Source organism: Arvicola amphibius, chromosome 18 (assembly GCF_903992535.2).
Source record: "Arvicola amphibius chromosome 18, mArvAmp1.2, whole genome shotgun sequence".
Classification (NCBI taxonomy): domain Eukaryota; kingdom Metazoa; phylum Chordata; class Mammalia; order Rodentia; family Cricetidae; genus Arvicola; species Arvicola amphibius.
Genome location: NC_052064.1, coordinates 4425908 through 4444900, shown reverse-complemented (window position 1 = coordinate 4444900; position 18993 = coordinate 4425908). Strand labels below are relative to the sequence as shown.

The 18993-nt window shown below is 41.7% G+C and overlaps 1 protein-coding gene across 2 annotated transcripts in view; it reads right to left on the bottom strand.

The window, feature by feature from the left end:
• Magi2 (membrane associated guanylate kinase, WW and PDZ domain containing 2) overlaps positions 1-18993 on the bottom strand; it is a 1324802-nt gene that overhangs the window by 277414 nt on the left and 1028395 nt on the right. For both annotated transcript variants that reach the window (XM_038315349.1, XM_038315350.1), the window contains exons 8-9: positions 18303-18424; positions 16053-16235 (exon numbers count right to left, since the gene is read on the bottom strand). In XM_038315349.1, the coding sequence (XP_038171277.1) occupies positions 16053-16235; positions 18303-18424 (305 nt within the window). The remainder of the gene's footprint in view (positions 1-16052; positions 16236-18302; positions 18425-18993) is intronic.

Here is an 18993-nt window from a genome sequence, read left to right as displayed (position 1 = left end):
CCTGACTTTCTGGTTTGTGAGTGCTTAGATCACACCTGTTGTCAGTGATGTCACCTTAGGAAACTGTCAATGACCAAAGCATCTTGTTTTCCAGGGTTTTTCACAAGCACAAGGGTGGATGCTTGTGTTTAAGCTGTTGTTTCTCCCAGTTCCAACACACAGACGCCAACACATACATACACAGACACGCACACAGACGTGCACACTGATAGACAGAGACATACACACAGACACACTCACATAGAGACAGCCATACACAAAGACACAGATATACACAGACAGATACACACATGCACACACAGAGTCATAGATAGAGACACACACAGGCACACTCACATACAGACACAGACATACACAAAGACACACACATAAACAGACACACACATAGACATGCCCCAAAGACACACAGATACACACCTGTACACAGACACATACACAGAGACACACTGTTGCACAGACAGACAGACACATACAGACAGACACATGTACAGACATACACATGGATACACACACAGACATGCACACAGACATATACACAGAGTCACAGGCAGACACACACAAACACACAAACACACACACACACACACACACACACACACTACTTTAACATTTTGGAGCTGTTAAGTCCCAATAATCCAGCTTCATAGTTTTATAAAGCCCATGAGCAACTCCTCTTGAAAATGCCAAACCTGTTGCATAGTTTACTTAACATTCTCCTTAAATTTGGATAATTCATATTCCATTAGAGATGTGACAATCAAAAACTTCTTTTTTTCATGCAGAATATGTTTATTCGCTCATGAGAACACAGGGGAAAAAGTTCCCAGTGTTCTCTTTTCTTCTCTAGTCAGACGATGACGCAGGAAGGGTGGACTTGTGAAGGGGAAAGACCTCCACAGGTGATGATGCAGAGGAAGGGTTGGGCTACTCGTCTTGGCTTCTGGAGCTAACTTCTCCTTTCTTTCGGCAGTGACTTGCACAAGGTAGGACTCCTTCTTCCCTGGTGTTAGTTCTCCTCACTAACCAGAACAAAATCTCTCTTCCCAGAGCTGGATTTCCTAACAAGGTGGCGAGTGAGACGATGACACTTAGATTTGTCACGTGTGCTCTTGTCACCCCGTGCGCCTCCTCAGCCTCGGCGCGTAAGAGGCGCGCTAATTACACCGGATGCAGGGATGATGTTTCCGCAGCTTCAGGCTTCAGCCTACTTCATCTCTAATTTCCCCAGCAGAATTACACATATAAACAAAGGGCCCCGTGGTAATTTATCTCCTATTGACTTCAACAACGTCTTCTCACTGAGAATGCTAAGAGGTTTTAGGATGATGGACTAAGACCCAAGACTAATCATGAAGACATGGTTCTTCTCTTTTCTTACTACAAAGATCATATCTCTGCATGGATATTCACTGAGACCCATGTGTCTGTCTGTAAGGGTTGTGCCAACATCCTATGCAGGTATTTAATGCAGGGAAGATTATACCTCTTCATAGAAATAATTACCTCGCCTTATGCATTTTCTAACTGTCCTTTGATTTTTTTAATTTGTTGTGACTCAAGATGATTCCTTTCATGTTTGGAGTAGGTTCTCATATCAGAACTAAGGGAACATAAACAAAAGATGATTAGGTTCTGACTTTTCTAAGTTATGTCTGGAAATGAAGATTAGAATCCTATGATTTATGTAATTGGCAACCAGCACAATTGCCATACATGAAAGAGAGGTGGCTTGTCCCTATTTTGCTATTATCCAGCCAGGAGAATAAATTTCATCAAGTTTGCTACCCCATACTGTAAAACTTGCTAATGCCATCTTTAAATCTAAAACAATCTGAAGAAGCAAGCACTCATGGATATATTCAGAGCAGAACGATTTTACTTCTAGGATTCAAAGGTTGAGTGTAAGATATTCACAGTTCAATCAACTGTGTTCAATCAACCGCAGAATATCAAACTTGCTCAGTTTTTTGAAAGACAGTTTTGTCACTAATAGCTGTCATTTTCATGTCCCACATCCTTTCCAAGTGCTGTTTATTAATAACTCATCTGGTGAGATGTTTGTACAAACTACGATGAGAAAAATTTAAACAACGGTGCTTTAAAAGGTCCACAAATGCTGATGTATGATTATTATAGCAAAGCTTACACTTCCGTTGTCTATCTCAGAGAATCGGTTCTGCACAAATAGATTTCATTTGCTCAACCAACAAGTTGAATCTGGCGATATATACTCATGTGATGAACTCATTTGAAGATTTAATTATCAAGTAAGACACTGTCCATTCCTCAGGGCTCTCATAATCACGAGGAGGGTGGAGATGAGATAAGAGATTTTAGGTCAGTCAGGGGAGGGATTAATATGAGGCCTTTCTATAAGGAGCACATAATCTCCCAGTGCATAAAAGGCTCTCCAGTCTAGGAGAGAGCAGTAAGACTTGAATGAATTTCACACTGTTTGTAAAAATACATTTAGCAATCTTGCCTCAGTTTGTATAATTTTAGCTTATTTATCAACAGAGGATTGGTGATTCTAAACCCCAGACATAAAAAAGCTGATTGGGGAAGAAATAGGAAACGCATTAGGATAACATGACCACTTCAAGCTTGTCCACCTTGAGTTGAACACCTTTCACTAATATATCACAGCCAACCACTTTCTTGAAGAAAGGAACATGAAAAGATGATGTTAACTCTAAAATTGCCAGGCTACTTTTATTAAATTTAAGACACGAGCTTTCGGAATTTTTTAAATACCAAATTTATACTCAGCAAGACTACTCTAATATGAGACCCCTGGGATTATAATGCTTAGCACCATTCTGAGGTGTGCTCTTGGGCAGAATTGCTGCTCCATTTATTTTCTGTTTTAGCTCCTAATGGGATGACAGGAAAAAGCCCAAAAATAAATTAACAGAAAGGTTGTGGCCAGAATAACTTAAAATTAATAGTGACAAATGTGCATAAATTCCCCTGAACTTAGTAGGTAAAATTATCATGTTTATCATATCTTAATCACTGTGGGATTTTTCTATGAATATATTCATAAAAAATCATATATATATATACACACATATATGAGAAAATATCTGTACTAAAATGGCAATAAAGTTCCTGGTGCCAGTATGTGAAAATCAGGCTATGGTATGTATTATCCCCTCTAGAGTGAGTTTTTATGCAGCTTTTAAATTAAGAGGGCACAAAGAAACATTATAGGTGAAAAGGAAAATATATGAATTAGCTAAAAATCCAGGTACCATAATACCTTTTGGATGACTAGATGAGTTACTGAGGAAGCATAGCATGATTTAAGAATTGGTAAATCGTTTTTTTTTAAAGAAACATCCTCTCAGGTGGATCCGGTCGCAGCTGAAATCAAGCACACTGTCCGTTGTGACATCTATACCACTTATTATTCCCAAAGGAGCACAAGGGACAGAAAGCATTCACTGTGGCTCTCCTCTGTGAAGTGTCTTGCTATTGATCTGAAGGACATCACTTCAGTGGGTGTGTTGGGTATGTGGACGGAATGAAGGAGGGTTTTAAAAGTTCAGTACATTTGGAAAGATCAAAAATAAATATATCAGCAGGCACAACAGTTTTTCTCCTCTGGAGATGCTGTCAGCAGGCTGAAAATTCAATACTCTTTTCAGGTGTTTATAGAGACCAAAACTGTTTAAAACTGCAAAAAGATAGTGCAGCACATGAGTTTTTATAATTCATTTTCAAAGACTATCTTCTGATTATGTGTATGTGTGTGTGAGAGAGGGGGGGTGCGTAGGTACATGTGAGCGTGGGTGCTCATGGAGACCAGAGGGATAGGATCCTTTGGAGTTGGAGTTACAGGTGTTTGGGAGCCAAAACAAAACTCAAGACCTCTGAAAGAAGAGTCCATAGTCTTTTTTTTTTTTTTTTTTTTGATTTTTTCGAGACAGGGTTTCCCTGTAGTTTCTAGAGCCTGTCCTGGAACTAGCTCTTGTAGACCAGGCTGGCCTCGAACTCAGAGATCCGCCTGCCTCTGCCTCCCGAGTGCTGGGATTAAAGGCGCGTTCACCACCACCCGGCAGAGTCCATAGTCTTAATAACTGAGCCATCACTCCAGCTCTGTGGGATGGGGTACAGGAGAGAAATGTTGAAATAACCACTCTGTGATGTGGTAAAGTTTTTTATTGTAGGAGAGAGAGAGAGAGAGAGAGAGAGAGAGAGAGAGAGAGAGAGAGAGAGAGAGAGAGAGTCAAAAGGCATCTGCAAGAGTCCAGAACAGTAAGAGAAGAAAGTAGACTGGACATGGTCAGGGCTAATGAAGTGGGAGAGTGGAAAAGAATAGTTGGGACAGCAAGACAGCAAGAGATAGAGAACAGAGCATAGCTAGACAGAGGGTGAGAGAATGAATGGGAGTCATAAAGAGGAAGAGGCTAGCCAGATATAGATAGATGATAGATAGACAGATAATAGATAGATGATAGATTAGATAGATGATAGATTAGATAGATAGATAGGTGATAGATTAGATAGATAGATGACAGATAGATAGATGATAGATAGATAGATAGATAGATGATAGATAGATAGATGACAGATTAGATAGATAGATAGATAGATAGATAGATAGATAGATAGATAGATAGATAGATGATAGATAGATAGAGTACAGCGAGAATAGCTGCGTTATAAGGAAGATGAGCAGCTGGGGTGTAAGGGAAGTCTATGACCCAGAGGGAGTTTAGGGTAGAGGAGGAGGTGAGAAGGCCTAGGATGCTATCATGGACTTTGAAGTGTATAGCAGATACTTGTGACACGGAGGGAGTCTGGAGGCCAGCATGGGCTTTGATATGCTGGTAGGCACCAGTGGTAGCCATCACTCCCATCAGCCAGAGGTAAGGGGAATGACTTTGGCCTATTGGATCTGGCTACACAGGTTGCCGAGGAATGCTGGCTTTGATCTAACTGCCAGTAGTTCTTCTATCGTCCAGGCTGAGCTCACCTCTTGACATCTGGACTGCCTTTGGAACTAGGTAGTAGGAGTTTCCTTTGGCTCCAACACCAGCTACAAACCATTTGTTTCATTTTTCTTAAGAAGAAAAGAATCTAACATAGACTTGAGTTTAAATATTTTTCTACATTAACAACTGTGTAAAAAATATTTCTCCTGAGAGCCTTGAACTAACAAAAGCCTCAGTGACAAGCATGGGAAACCTTCCTTTGAGATGCTGGTTAGGGAAGCCCAAGACACCCCGTAAATAAAAGAGGCTATTGCTGTTGTCTCTGGCTACCTCTCAGAACCAGAAGCTAAGACCCTATTGCTGAAGATGCCACAAACTTCACACACAGGAACTGGAGGAATTGAGCTTGAAGTCACCTGGAAGCCTCCTTCCTGAAGCTTGGCCCTCATGGTATCTGAAGCTATTATGCAAATTGTAAAGGAAGGACAAAAATTGTCCTATCCATCGTTAAAACATACCAACCACAGCAGTGACAAGCACGGTAAGATATCCCCCACGGGTGCAGCAGAATACATATCTCGGAAGTAACCAGCAGCTGCGTAAGTGGGCTTAAAGCTCCCTTATTTGTAGGGAGTTTATGCCTAGAACTGTAAACCCAGTCTACCTGGGGCTGATGAGGCCATGGGGAGGAGAACTTATTACTGCTACTCTCTTAAACCAGCATAATTAATAACTTCATTCTAAACACTTAGCATTGCACCCACAGATAAACAGAGCATTTACCTCTCATCAAAGAATCCTTTTTCCAGCAGATGAAGACCACAGAGATTCATAAGGGTTAAAATGGCCATGAGGTGTCAATCCCCAGTTGATCCATCTACGACATAACCTCATGTGGCTGAACAGAAAGCTCAGGAGTGATAGCAGAAGGAGGGATGGAAAGGTTGTGAGAGCCAGGGGAGCCATGCATCTGTTGCAAGACAGTGTCTTCTATGTATGATAGGGAAGCCATGAAACCTCAACAATATGGTTAAGCCTAGACAAGACCTGAAGAATGGTAACAGCAACTGAAATAACAGCATGAGTGGGAGAAATTTTATGAGCTGTCCCTACTCTGGTGAGAAGTTATAGGCAATAAATTATGAAAGAGAGAGAGAGTATATCATTCTTCTCAAAAAACAAGACCCTGTTAAATTACCTAATCCCAAGTTGTCATCCCTAACTACATATGCATGTGAACAAAACTAAGTGTACTTAACAGGTTGGGCTGCCCTGTATTTATATTATATTATATGTTCTCTCTCTCTCTCTCTCTCTCTCTCTCTCTCTCTCTCTCTCTCTCTCTCTCTCTCTCTCTCTCTCTCTGCAATAAGGAAGAAGAGGTCATAAAGTTGAGAGTTGGGGAGCATGGAGTTGGAGGGGCAGAAATGACGCACATATAAGACTCATGTGTGAAATTCTCAAGCTATTAAAGAACTGCATCGAGTTATTTTTATTGGATAAATAAAGCTAAAAGGAGAGTGGCTTAAGTGCCTGGAACCTGTCATTAGCTCTGCGGAGGGCTGGAAGGGGAATGGCCTTGTGACTTCTGTGTCAGGGAGACTGTGAGGGGAAACATGGGCTCCCACGGAGGTAAGAGGCAGTTTTCTCAGGAGAGTCTGAATAACCAGAACAACTTGTACTGGAGAGAGCCTGAGTAGATGAAAATATGGCCCTACTTTCTTACCCTCTTTCCAATCAATAGCAAAGCTTATCTACTTCCCTCTGAAGCTGGGCTGACTTGAAACTCTCTGGTTAAAAGAATAAAGTAGACCCATGCTGTGCCAACTCCAGCGCTGAAGAGGCACGGCAGCTTTCCTCTGTCTGTTGGGTAACTCTAAGCTACTGTAGGATGCTCAAGCCAGCCTTCATTTGAGAGCACATAGAACGAGATGCCTGGCTAGATCTCAGGTATTATCATCATTCCAGCAGAGTCATTAATATGGGAATAATCCACCTTGGATGACCCATCCCTGAGGTGCGGAGTGGGGTTTCCACGTGAACACATTTGTGCATCTCCTCAAGAGGAGATGGGAAGTAACCACTTATAGGGCATGCAAGGTCTCTTGTTACAAGAAGAGTTTCAAGAATCATGGGCAAATAATGAACTATTCCTCTATATCACTGAATTTTACGTAATTTGTAATGTAGCAACAGAAAATTAAAAGGCACTTTAGCAAGCTAGGAAAAAAGCCAATTTAGGTCAGTTCATTGATTCTGTCCATCGGAAAAAAGTGATAACATCACCCTGTGTGGAGACTCCTGTGGAGGTGGATGATGATAAACACGGGCTGACCCAGTAAAATCCCCATAAGAAGAAGGAAGAAGGCAGTGACAGGAAGAGACCACCAAAGTGCTTGTCTAGGACTCAAAAGGAGCCTGCAATGACTGCAGGCCCATCAGGAGGTGGTGAGAAAATAGGTTGTATAAATCATTTAGAAAAAAAAAACTTTTTAGGCCTTCTCATACCTTATTGGAGGATATCTAAAGTCATTGGGTTTTTATTGAATTTATTGGATATGGAAGTCACTGGGCCGTCGTTGGTTAGATGATACCAGAACCGAATGGGCAGCAGCAAGGAGATGGGAAGCCACCATTTACAAGGTATGTGAGATCTCTTGTGAGTCGTTGCTCCCCCAAGCAAATGGGGCAGCTATGATTTCAGAAAATACAGCTGTGGATGGAGGTTTCTTAAGTGACATCCAAACCCCCAAAGAGTAAGAAATTGCTCACAGTTCAATGTCCCAGAATATTTACATGATTAATATGCAAGATAAATATAAGGATTATTTTTTTTTCCTTTAGGGAAAATGCCCCTAGACACAACATCAAAAGTTAGTCTTTGGGGACAAACTATTCATAAATACTCCCTCAAAGCAATTCTGAACATAAAATACAGGGAGGAGAGGCTGAAGATGCTGTAAACTGTTTAATGTGTGATGGTACTCAGAACACAGTGGGCACTGTATTTCAGATTCTAAGGCTTGTAGCTCAAAAGACAAAACACAAACACATCACTATGCCCTCTTTAAAGAACACCTTAATATTAACAACCTGCAGCAATGAAGGGAACCTGGTAGATTGACTGGAGCACTGCACAGAAACGACCAAATGAACACAACCATTTGTTACTGTGTTACCTAGGGCTACTTTCTAGATGGCAAAGTTGAACTTTTAGGATTTACTATTTGACTCATCTTAGAAGGGTTTGCTAACTCTTGCTTCAATGTTCTCTTGGTGGGTAGAAAAATGTGAACAAGATAGAGTCTTGGTTGGTCCATAGTGGTCCCCAAAGACTAAGGATTATAAAACATATGGAAAACATTTACAGAAGGTTTGTTTTGCTGTATACCTGCATGCAGAGCCTCTACTGTGTATCTCAAGCCAGAGAAGAAGGGAGTCTTAGAGGAAAACCTCAGAGAGGCTGTGGAGATGAACTAGTTGATCAAGCATGAGGACTTTTATTGGAGTCTCCCAAAACCCATGTTAAGATGCAGACTGTGTCAGCACACGCCTACACTCCTCCTGTGGGGAAGCAAAGACAAGGAGGATCCCTAGGGCTTGGTGGACATCTAATCTTGTGAAGTAGTGAAGTCTGGGTTCGGTGGGAGACACTATCATCAGGCAATAGAAGAAGCCTGATGTTGACCCTGGCCTCCATATGTATATAGACAAGCCCATAAACACACACACACACACACACACACACACACACACACACACACACACACACACACACACCAGAAATCAGTCTATCATTCCATATCTGTTCCTGCCTTATAAGCCTACAGAAAATTCAGTCTTCAAAGTCAGATTCAAATAACATTCAGTAGCTTCCATGTACACCAAAAATTAATGCACAGATAAATGCATTAGGAGAAAATACACCATAAAATAGCTCAAAACAAAACCAACAATGTACCCATGAATAAACCTAATAAGGAAATGAAAGGCTTCCACAGTAAAAAATCTCAAGCTACTGAAACAGGAACTCAAAGAAAACACTAGACAATCACTAGACAATAGAAAGATTTGATTTCCCAAACTCTTTACCTGAAAGAATTAATATTGTGGAAAGTGCTATAGTACTAAAGTTAATTTTTTTAATCAGAATTCTGTTATTTTACTTTACAGAACTAGAAAAAAAACAACTCAAGAATTTGTACGGAACCAAAAAACAAACAAACAAACAAACAAACAAAAAACCAAAAAAACCCCACAAAACAAATCTATGGAGAAAGAACACAGCTGGATGTATTGCAATACCTCAAATTATAGTACGGAGCTGTAGCAGTAATGAGGTCAGAGGCTGGCATAAAACCAGACCAGTAGACAAACAGAACAGAATAGAAAACCTGGAAATAAACCAATAAAGCTATGACACCTGTTTTCATTTTTGTAAACAGAAGTCACTCTTAAACATGGACAGCTGGGTTCATAGGGCACACGAGAACTGTGCTCTAAAGAAATGGCACAGATGGCTGGCAAATGGGGAGGACAGCACTGTGGGAAGTGATGGACTGCACATAGAGGAGGCAGAAGGAAAAGTTGTGGCCACTGCAGGACAAGTCTACGTGGGAGGACAGGCCAGACATGCTTCTCTCTATCCAAATGGACCCTCTAGAGTTGCTCAGGGGTAGGGGTGAGATGTCTGTGTGCGTGCGTACATGTCATCATGTAACGTATCTTAGTTTGACATGTTTTGTATTTACCAATGCACATGCGTGGGAAGGCTCGGGTAAGACATCGTGTGTTCTCTATTGCACTCCACGTCGCTGACTGGAGACAGGGTCTCCCAGTGCACTGAAGATTGCTCCTTGGGCTACACTGCTTTGCCAGTGAAGTCTTGGGATATGCCTGCTTCTGTCCCCCATGAACTGTCTTGGGTGACAGTCATGTGCAGTCATGTCTACATGAGTGTTGGCCGTCTAAGCTCAGGTTCCTTGCTTACAACAAATACTCATACACATGGGATCATCGTTTCAATCCTGAAAAGTGAGAAATTTTAAAGAAAGCTATTGCAACAAGGGAAAGACGCAACGGGATCCCTCTCCCGAGACAGGGTTTCCCTGTGTAGCCCTGGCTGTCCTGTAACTCACTCTGTAGACCAGGCTGGTTTGAACTCACAGAGTTCCCCTTGTCTCTGCCTTCTAAACGCTGGGATTAAAGGTGTCTGCCACCACCACCCATGGACAATGGGAAGCTTTACAAAGGTGTGTGACAGAAGCTGTATCGATGGTGTGTCACTGAGGTCAGTGAACCAACACAGAAATACATGAGAGCGTGAAAATCTTACAATTTTCTAAAATCAGTAACAAAAATGCTAAGGAAAACATGTGATACTAGATGCGGTGTAAGAGAGAAAAGCACCATCTTCTGCTCAGTGGACATAAACAGGATTCATATCTGAACTGTTAAGGGGACTGTTGCCGAGAAAGACCTCATGAGTCATGCAGAAGAGGATAACTCAACACAAAATTGTAAAGCTACTTAAAATGAGAATTTTTCAATTTTTTTCAAATTAATTAAATAAATTAATTCAATTTCAGGTTCTTACACACAAATTTTGTAGATGGTAATGTTGTCTTGCAACACCAAAAGTCTGGACATGCCAGAAACTAATTAGCTGCCTCTTGGGATATATGCCTGGAGGATGGGAAGGGGAGGAAAAAAAGAGATTTTGTTCACTGTAAATATTTTCATGCTAGTTTTTTAGTTTGTGAACATAGTGCTTCGACAAAATTACAAGGATGTAAATGTTCATTCCAAATCCCATTTCTTGGAATCTGGAATTAGTAGGTCTGTGGGTATAAGAATTTTTCATTTAAAAAAAAATTACCAAGCAGACCGTGCAGAGGTTCACTGCGGTAAACTGCTTGCTATCCGAGCATGAGCCTAGCATTCAAATTCCCACCACATGGGAAGAACCAACTATAGCAGCGTGCTCCTCTGAGCCCAGTGTTGGGAAGTACAGACAAGAGGAGCCCGGGGGCTCATGGAGCTCCAACTCTAGCTGGTCTAGAAGAACCAATAAGAACAGGGTTCATTGAGAGACCTTGCCTTGGAAGAAAAAAGAGGGGGGTGGAGCATGACAGAGGAAGGTGTTTTGATGTCAGTCTCCTGAAACACGCAATGCACACATATGTGCAGACCACACACACACACACACACACACACACACACACACATATACATACACTTTACCAAGAATGGCAGAACTACCTGGGTACTCCTACTTTTGTAACCTCGGATACTGAGGTAGCGAGCAGCTAGTACGACTGATCTACTCAAATGAAGTGCCAGGGGCTAACGGTGCCGGCAGCTCGGTCCTTCACAGTGCTTATTTGTGATCTGATTAATAAAGCAGACAACATGCCATAAATGAATAAAAACTAACATTGGGACTTTGTCACTTCCCCCTGGTCTCTAGAGGAAACTCATGGGTAGGCCAGCGTGCTTCCTCACACACAGATTCAACATCAGCCTGGGGGAAAATACAAACCATCACGCAGCAAGAAAGCTGTTTAACAGAAGATGGTAGCTAAACACTTTTCAGACTCTGTGGCCTCTGTGAGCTATGTTATATCAAATTTGGTTTTTAGAATACGTTGAAGAGTATTCACTTAGGATGCAAAGATACAAAAATACTTATAAGGATATTACCGGGGCCTGTGGTACTTGATTTCCAGAATGCGTAGAATACTTAATAGTTAGTATTAGATGGTCCTTGGGCATCATAGTCACGTCTTTTGAGAAACCTTCTGGAGCATTACAGAACCACTGGGAACTGGCTCAGCTGTCTGAAAGCAGCCAGAGGGGCGCTACCCTCGCGTTTGCCTGGGGGCGCTACCCTTGCATTCGCCCCATCACTACCAACTGAGAAAGAATTCCCTGTTCACTCTTTCGCTGTGGTGCAGAGCCCTAGGGAAACATTTCATAAGGTTGCTTTTCTTGTTTCCGATGCAAGGTACTGACATGTTTCCCTAAGCTAGAGGTAACCGAAAGCTAAAAATGTTAGACTGTTTCTGTGTTTATTTCAGTATAAAGTGAGACCACTCATTTTAAACACCAGTTATTGTCCTCTAATCTCTATAATATTTATTTTTGTTAGTTTTAAAGCTTCTTTAATATGTAAAGTTATTTTTTTAAAAAACAGAATAATTTACTCTCAAATATACCTGTTTATAACATGCCATGTAGAAGACCAAAACTGAGCTTGATTTTGTTTTTGTGTTGAGTTATCTTACTTAACATCATTGCCTAGGCTTTATTACAAGACAGGTATTCAAAATTCAAATTGCACTTCTTCATTAAACATCATCCATCTGTCTGTTCATCCACGCCATCCATCCATCCATCATCCATCCATCCATCCATCCATCTATTTATCCATCCATTTATCCATCCATTTATCCATCCATTTATCCATCCATCCATCATCCATCCATCCATTTATCCATCCATTTATCCATCCATCCATCATCCATCCATCCATCCATCCATCCATCCATCATCCATCCATCCATCCATCCAGCCATCTATTTATCCATCCATTTATCCATCCATCCATCCATCTATTTATCCATCCATCCATCCATCCATCCATCTATTTATCCATCCATTTATCCATCCATTTATCCATCCATCCATCCATCCATCCACCCGTCCATCCATCCATCCATCCATCCATCCATCCATCCATCCATCCCATCCATCCATCCATCCATCCATCCATCCATCCATCCATCCATCCCATCCATCCATCCATCCATCCACCCGTCCATCCATCCATCCATCCATCCATCCATCCATCCATCCATCCATCCCATCCATCCAGTACTTACACCTGCTGCTGGAAACAGTGCACCCACCTATCATACACAAAACCCTGGGTTTAGTTTCTCTGAATTAAAGGAAACCAGAATCAGTGCCCGTTATTTACCCGGCAGTATGTTAGATATGAATAGTGTCAGCTACAGAGTAAGGCTTATGCTTAATTGGTTGAGAATTTATTCCAGAGCTTAGGTCAAGATATGTGCATGTTTATGATTTTTAGAACTTTAGGAAATGTGATGATCTATAGTTCTTTGACATATATTGTAAGTGTAGTTAATCTTTCCCATTTGTGACTCTGAACTTCACCACAAGTACACCCAAGTGGAAACACTAACATACACTGAGGACTTGCAACCCTCTCTCAGGCTTCCCTGATACATCTTGCATATGCCTGTCTTCCAACAGCTCTTCCCACTTGTCCAGCCAGCAAACATCTATTCATCTTTTAAAGCCCTCATCATGGGGGGATTTCTCAGAGCATTAGGAGGATTTCTCCTGCCAAAGTTGACACCTTCCTCCTCCGTACCATTTCATTATTTAGGCATGTATTTTTATCATTGCATTGGTATACACATCCACCAACATATCATTCATTATCTCTGTTTACCCTGCAAATGTTGTGGGGATAGAAACATTTGTCTTTCGACTTTGCATCCTAATTAATTAGCAGAATGCTTGCCATGCACAGACCTTCACTAAATATTTGCTGAACCAAAGAGCAATTCTTTTTTATCATAATTTGTTCAATTTTGTGGAAATACACTTATATGTGTCAAAATTTTCTTGTAACTAGATGTGAATATTTCTGAATATTTAAAAAGAAGTATGTTTTGTTTAATTAAATTCTTTTCTAATAAAACAAATCACCCATGCCTCCAAATGTTACAGCACACTCCTTTTTAAAATTTTTTGTTATTTAGTTCCCCGCTCTCCTGATGAGGGAGTGTTGTATCGCCAGTGGATCTAAAGCCCCTCCTAGACGTAAGCTACCTGGAAGTGCATTTCTCTTATTCACGTCTTTGTAGCCTTGGTGTAATTCAAAATCCAGGAGCGGGAGGCTGGGGAGGTGTCTGTTAAACACACGAAGAGCAGACTCAATAGGAGATGCTGAGCAGACTTAAGAGTTTTGGTTCTTTCCTCTCTATTAGGAGATGATTTGGGGGTTTTCTTTGCCGTGGAATGAGTCTTAGCCCAGGTGTGGCAAATTAGAGAATTAAGGGGGAGAAGGAAAAAAAAAACTTACTTTACCAATGTTTGTGTTTAGTTTTCTACTTTCTTTTCTAATTTTGAAACATGAATTCTGGGATAGATTATAGAAAAGTAATTAGGTCCTTTACCTTGGAAAAATGGATCTATCAAATATTTTGCAGAAGTTCAAGAGCCCTGGGGATGCTTTCTCTGTTAAAACAATCTGAATCCCATAACTTGCTTTTGTCCTAACCGCGTATCGTAAGAGCATTTTCAGCTGTTGCAGTGTTTATGGGTTGGGAGGGCGGCAGGGGAGTGTGAGTGCCTTCTAAACCTCTCTGGGTAAACTGTGGTGCTGGACGCCGACTCTTGTAGGGAATTATGTACACGAGTTTTAAATCAATTGTGTTTTCGAAATGTAATGTGTTTTGAAGTTCAAAGAAACTTTTTAAAAAAATATTTATTTATTTATTATGTACACAGTGTTCAGCCTCCTTGTATGTCATGTATGTCTGCAGGCGCCAGATCTCATTACAGATGGGTTGTGAACCACCATGTGGTTGCTGGGAATTGAACTCAGGACCTTTGGAAGAGCAGTCAGTGCTCTTAACCTCTGAGCCATCTCTCCAGCCCCTCAAAGATAGTTTTTTAAAATACAGACACAGTGTGTATTGCATTACGTCACCCTTCTCTGCCAAAGTCGCCCAAATACACACCACCTATAAAAAGAAAACCCCAAACCTTCAAGTCCAGCTTGGGCTCTCTGTGTGCTCTTGGCTATATGGCCATTCACTGCAGTGTGGACCCTAGGGCTCACACCTGGCCTTTGAAGGTGGTGTGAAGGTCAGACGTCCGTGTGGAGACCCAGACTGTGTCAAACACTTTAGTCCCTGCTGGTGAGTAGTACTGAAATATATACTCTCACAGGGCTCTTGGGAAATGACAGGCATAAAGAAACTAACAAATAGTGATAAAGTTTTGGCAACTTTAAAAATGAGCAAATTCAAATGAAGACCCCAATGTTATGTCTTCTCTCCTCAGACAAATGCCTTTTGGACTCATGGAAACAATTCAGTTCATAAATATAGAATCACACCCGTGGTAGAACTTGTCTAACTCAGTTCTCTAACTTGGGCGTCTCACAGGCTCCATTCAGAAAGTTGAGGGCATTAATTAAATCAAGGTAAAAAGAAATGCAAAAACGGTGATGGGCTTTATCTCTTTGCAGGTATAATTACAATACTTTCAATACGACCTAAAGAGTTTTAAAAATAACACCACAAAAATTTGAATCAGCGTTTTATAAACAGATGATCAAATTTAATTAATTTTTTCCCACATAAGGAAATTACTATTTGTAAATTATGGAACTCATTCTTGGGTCAGGTAAGCCAATCACAAATCAGACTGTTAAATCAGACCGATTTCATTACTTTTTTTTTTAAACTCTGGGAACTTTTCATATTTTGTTTTTTTCTGTTCTTAACAGTCTGGGTCTTTATTTCAATGTGAAATTAATTTCTGTTATAATTTAGATAGACATACAAGTAATTATATATGAAAACCAACTGATAATGACTAGAAAAAAACACATTAAAACATTGTATAGGGACATATTAAAAGTAATGTTTTTGTAATTTTCCTTTATAAGATGTGCATACACACTTAAATATCTGACCCCAACAATTCAGCATATGAATACTGAAGGATTAAGACAGGTTTAAAAGTATCAGTGACTGAATATGAGTTAGCAAAATGTGAGACGATGACTTCATCTTTAAGAAGGAGCAGGCAATAACTCAGAAGAGGGCTCTAGAGTCTGCTGGACCAGGGAACAGAGTGGCCAGTCTGAGAAGTGAGACGGAAATCGAATCTCCAGGTTGTTTACAGGTGATTTCTGCTTAAAATCTAAAGTAGGGAACCTATGACTTGACATTTTCTACAACAAAGTGACCTTTGCCTTTGGAATTAAGCCACAAAGCAATCTCCACATCTTTTTGACAGAAAAGAGTCGCTGCAGAGCCATTTCCCGGCCTCCAGGGAGCTTACCTGTCTCCATTTTCCCATCTTGCGCTGCAGGCCCATCCGGGATCACGCTTTTCACCTGGAGAAACTCGTCTGGCTCATCGCCACCAATGATAGTGAATCCAAAGCCCATGTTGCTCTTCTTGAGGGTGGTGCTGAGGAATGTCCCCTTCAGTTGGGACGCATCCCGGGTGAAGAGCGGCTTTTCTACATCGGCCAACACAAGTTAAAAAGGGAAAGGCATTTTTAAGACAAGTTATCAGAGAACAGTCAAGCACCGAGGAGCAGTCCCTGCGAATGAGGGAGCCTGGCTTGGTAGACGCGAGCGAGCATTGTGGCCACTTGGGGTAGGAGCAGGAGCATCGTCCTACAGATACAGAGCCATCCCACACATCCAGGAAGTCAGGCAAGGCTGCGGCTGGAGAGCGGCGGTTCAGGATGTGCTTTCTTGAAATCAACCTTCTAGAGGTTGAAAAGGGTTATCAGCTGGTAAGACAGCCTTCAAATAACAAGTGATTTACAACTCTTCTCAACCACTGAGCCATCTCTCCAGCCCCTGTCTCATAACTCTCTACTTGTGAGCGTTCCTGGAGAAGAGGGCAGTGTGAGAGGCTGCTCCGGCACAGAGCCTTCATTGCGTGTGGTAGAAAAGCAAACAAACTAGTTTAAAGACACGAAACATGTTCAGGTCACACCGACAGAGAATCGGCACACCTGGGGTGTACGCTCAAAGGTCGAAGTTGCTTAGCATGCCGACCTGGATGTGGGACTGAGTTAATTTTTGTTCCCACGGCTGTGCTGTGTGATGTCAGGAATTCAATCAGTTATAGCTCTAAGGACCAGAGAGTGTTTAGCACACTCTGAAGTATGAGCAAAAAGCAAGCCAGCGTTTCTAGAAGGTTGTGAATGTAAAGGTGACATATTTTTTTTTTTTTGTAATATGTTGACATATTCAAATCGTATGCCCAAACGATCTGAACAGTACTTGAACCCCCTCAGTGAGTCTGGCCACTCATTTGTCACATGATGGAATTTTCCAGCTACGAGTTCTAATAAATATGGGTCCTAGCACATCTAATGCTTTAAAAGCACAGTCACATGAGGAAGCAGAATTATTTCTTAAGTTTCATCTGTGAGAAGTATTTACTTTGCCTGGCTAGCATAGTTGGTAGACCACAGGGCTTTAAGTATTTTATTCTAATTACTTTGTTGAGATAGGTTTGCTTTGCAACCCAGGGTGCCTTGGACTCTTGGTCCCCCTGCCTCAGCCTTTCCTGTGCTAGGCTTACATGAAGCATCACACTTAGCTATGGGGATAAGCATCTCATATCCTTTGTGAAGGTGGTATGATCTGATTCTCACAGTCGCCAAACTCTAAGTGGGAGCTCAGTCACATTTTTTTTTTTTTGCACGATAATCTCATTGTCACGTTTTTGGTTTCATAGGATGAGCTAGCAAACAGTGAGTCATTTATGATGAAATTCTAATTTATCTGTCCATTTACCTGCCACAAATTATCTTTATTAAATATCTCTTTAAAATGTAATTTTCAGAACCCCACAGATAGTCTTCTCCACTTCTCTTCACCGAATCAGGGCTTATAGGTGGAGCTTAACTCTGTATGAGACCTTTACATTCATTGCAGAGTGCTGCGAGCATGTGGCGTTGAAGCACGTGACACGGACCCCACTACCAGGCAAATGACAGCCTCTCATGGTTTGTGTGTTTGTATTAATCTAGTAGAAGCGCAGACGTGGAGAGAAAGTGTGCAGCCACTCATCCCGCCAGGTGGCTCCCAGGTGTAGTCAGGTCCGCAAGCAGCCCTGGGACATACCGAGTGGCCAGGGCGTCCCTCTGTGGTCAGGCAGATAGTAAGACAAGTCATTCACACTGCGGGACCTCTCCGGGCCAGTACGGGGGAAGATGGATTTGGGCCTAGGTAATGTTGCTGATGAGAGGCCTACTGTCACAAAGGAAAACAAGCCTCATTCCCATGCTTGATTTTTCAGAGACTCTCTGCAGTTTCTTGTCTCACTATCAATGTCCCATCAGGCAACAGGTAAAATTCCTTTAAGGGACTGCCCAGTGCTCTTAAGCATAGTTTGCGGTAGCTAAATGCTTTAGTTTAAAAATGATGTGAGCATCCAGGTAAACCTGCTGGAAGAGTCTAGAGAAGTCAAAGCAGACATTTTTATCAGGCCCCCCTACAGGAAGAACAAACAATCTGTCCAACAGTGTTCCCCTTGCATCCCTGTGTGCTGCCAGATACGGTACCTCGGAAACCTGGGGCCTGCAGGGGCTTTGTTCCAAGTTCTGGGTGGGGCATGTTATGTTGTTGTAGCTTCCTTTTTGCTTCCAGGACGGGGTTTTCAAACTGGGTTCTTCTGTTTATGTGGCTGAAAGAGAAAATTTCCAATCAGGATCGCAGTGGGACAAAGTCATTTAGAAGAACAGTACGCGGTGCTGTATGGAGAGCGGGAGATTGAGGGACACCTGATCTGATTACCATCAAATGTCTCACCCAACATGCACCAGGCTTCTGAGGGGGCTGGCCTGTGCACAATACACAATTCTGTGATAGTTGAGACCATTTAATGACTCTTATCAATTGCTGTTCTATTTACCATAAGCATGAGACAGCCAAAGGAACCAGCCCCCATTGCGTTCATGTGAGAGGTGTGTGGCGCGTACAAATAAATGATCAACCAATGAGACTGACCGAATAGCTCCAAAAAGCGTGGCGTCTGAGCTTTGTAGAGTCTTGGTGTCAGCAGGGGAAATGAGAGGTGATTTCACTGACAATTGTAGCAGCAGCTAAGAGTATAAACAATTCGTGCATTTAGCGTGTGTGTGTGTGTGTGTGTGTGTGTGTGTGTGTGTGTGTGTGTGTGTGTGTAGAAGATGAGTACCAGTGTCCACACACAAGAGAACAACTGGCAGGTGTGGGGCTTGGTTCTCTCCCTCC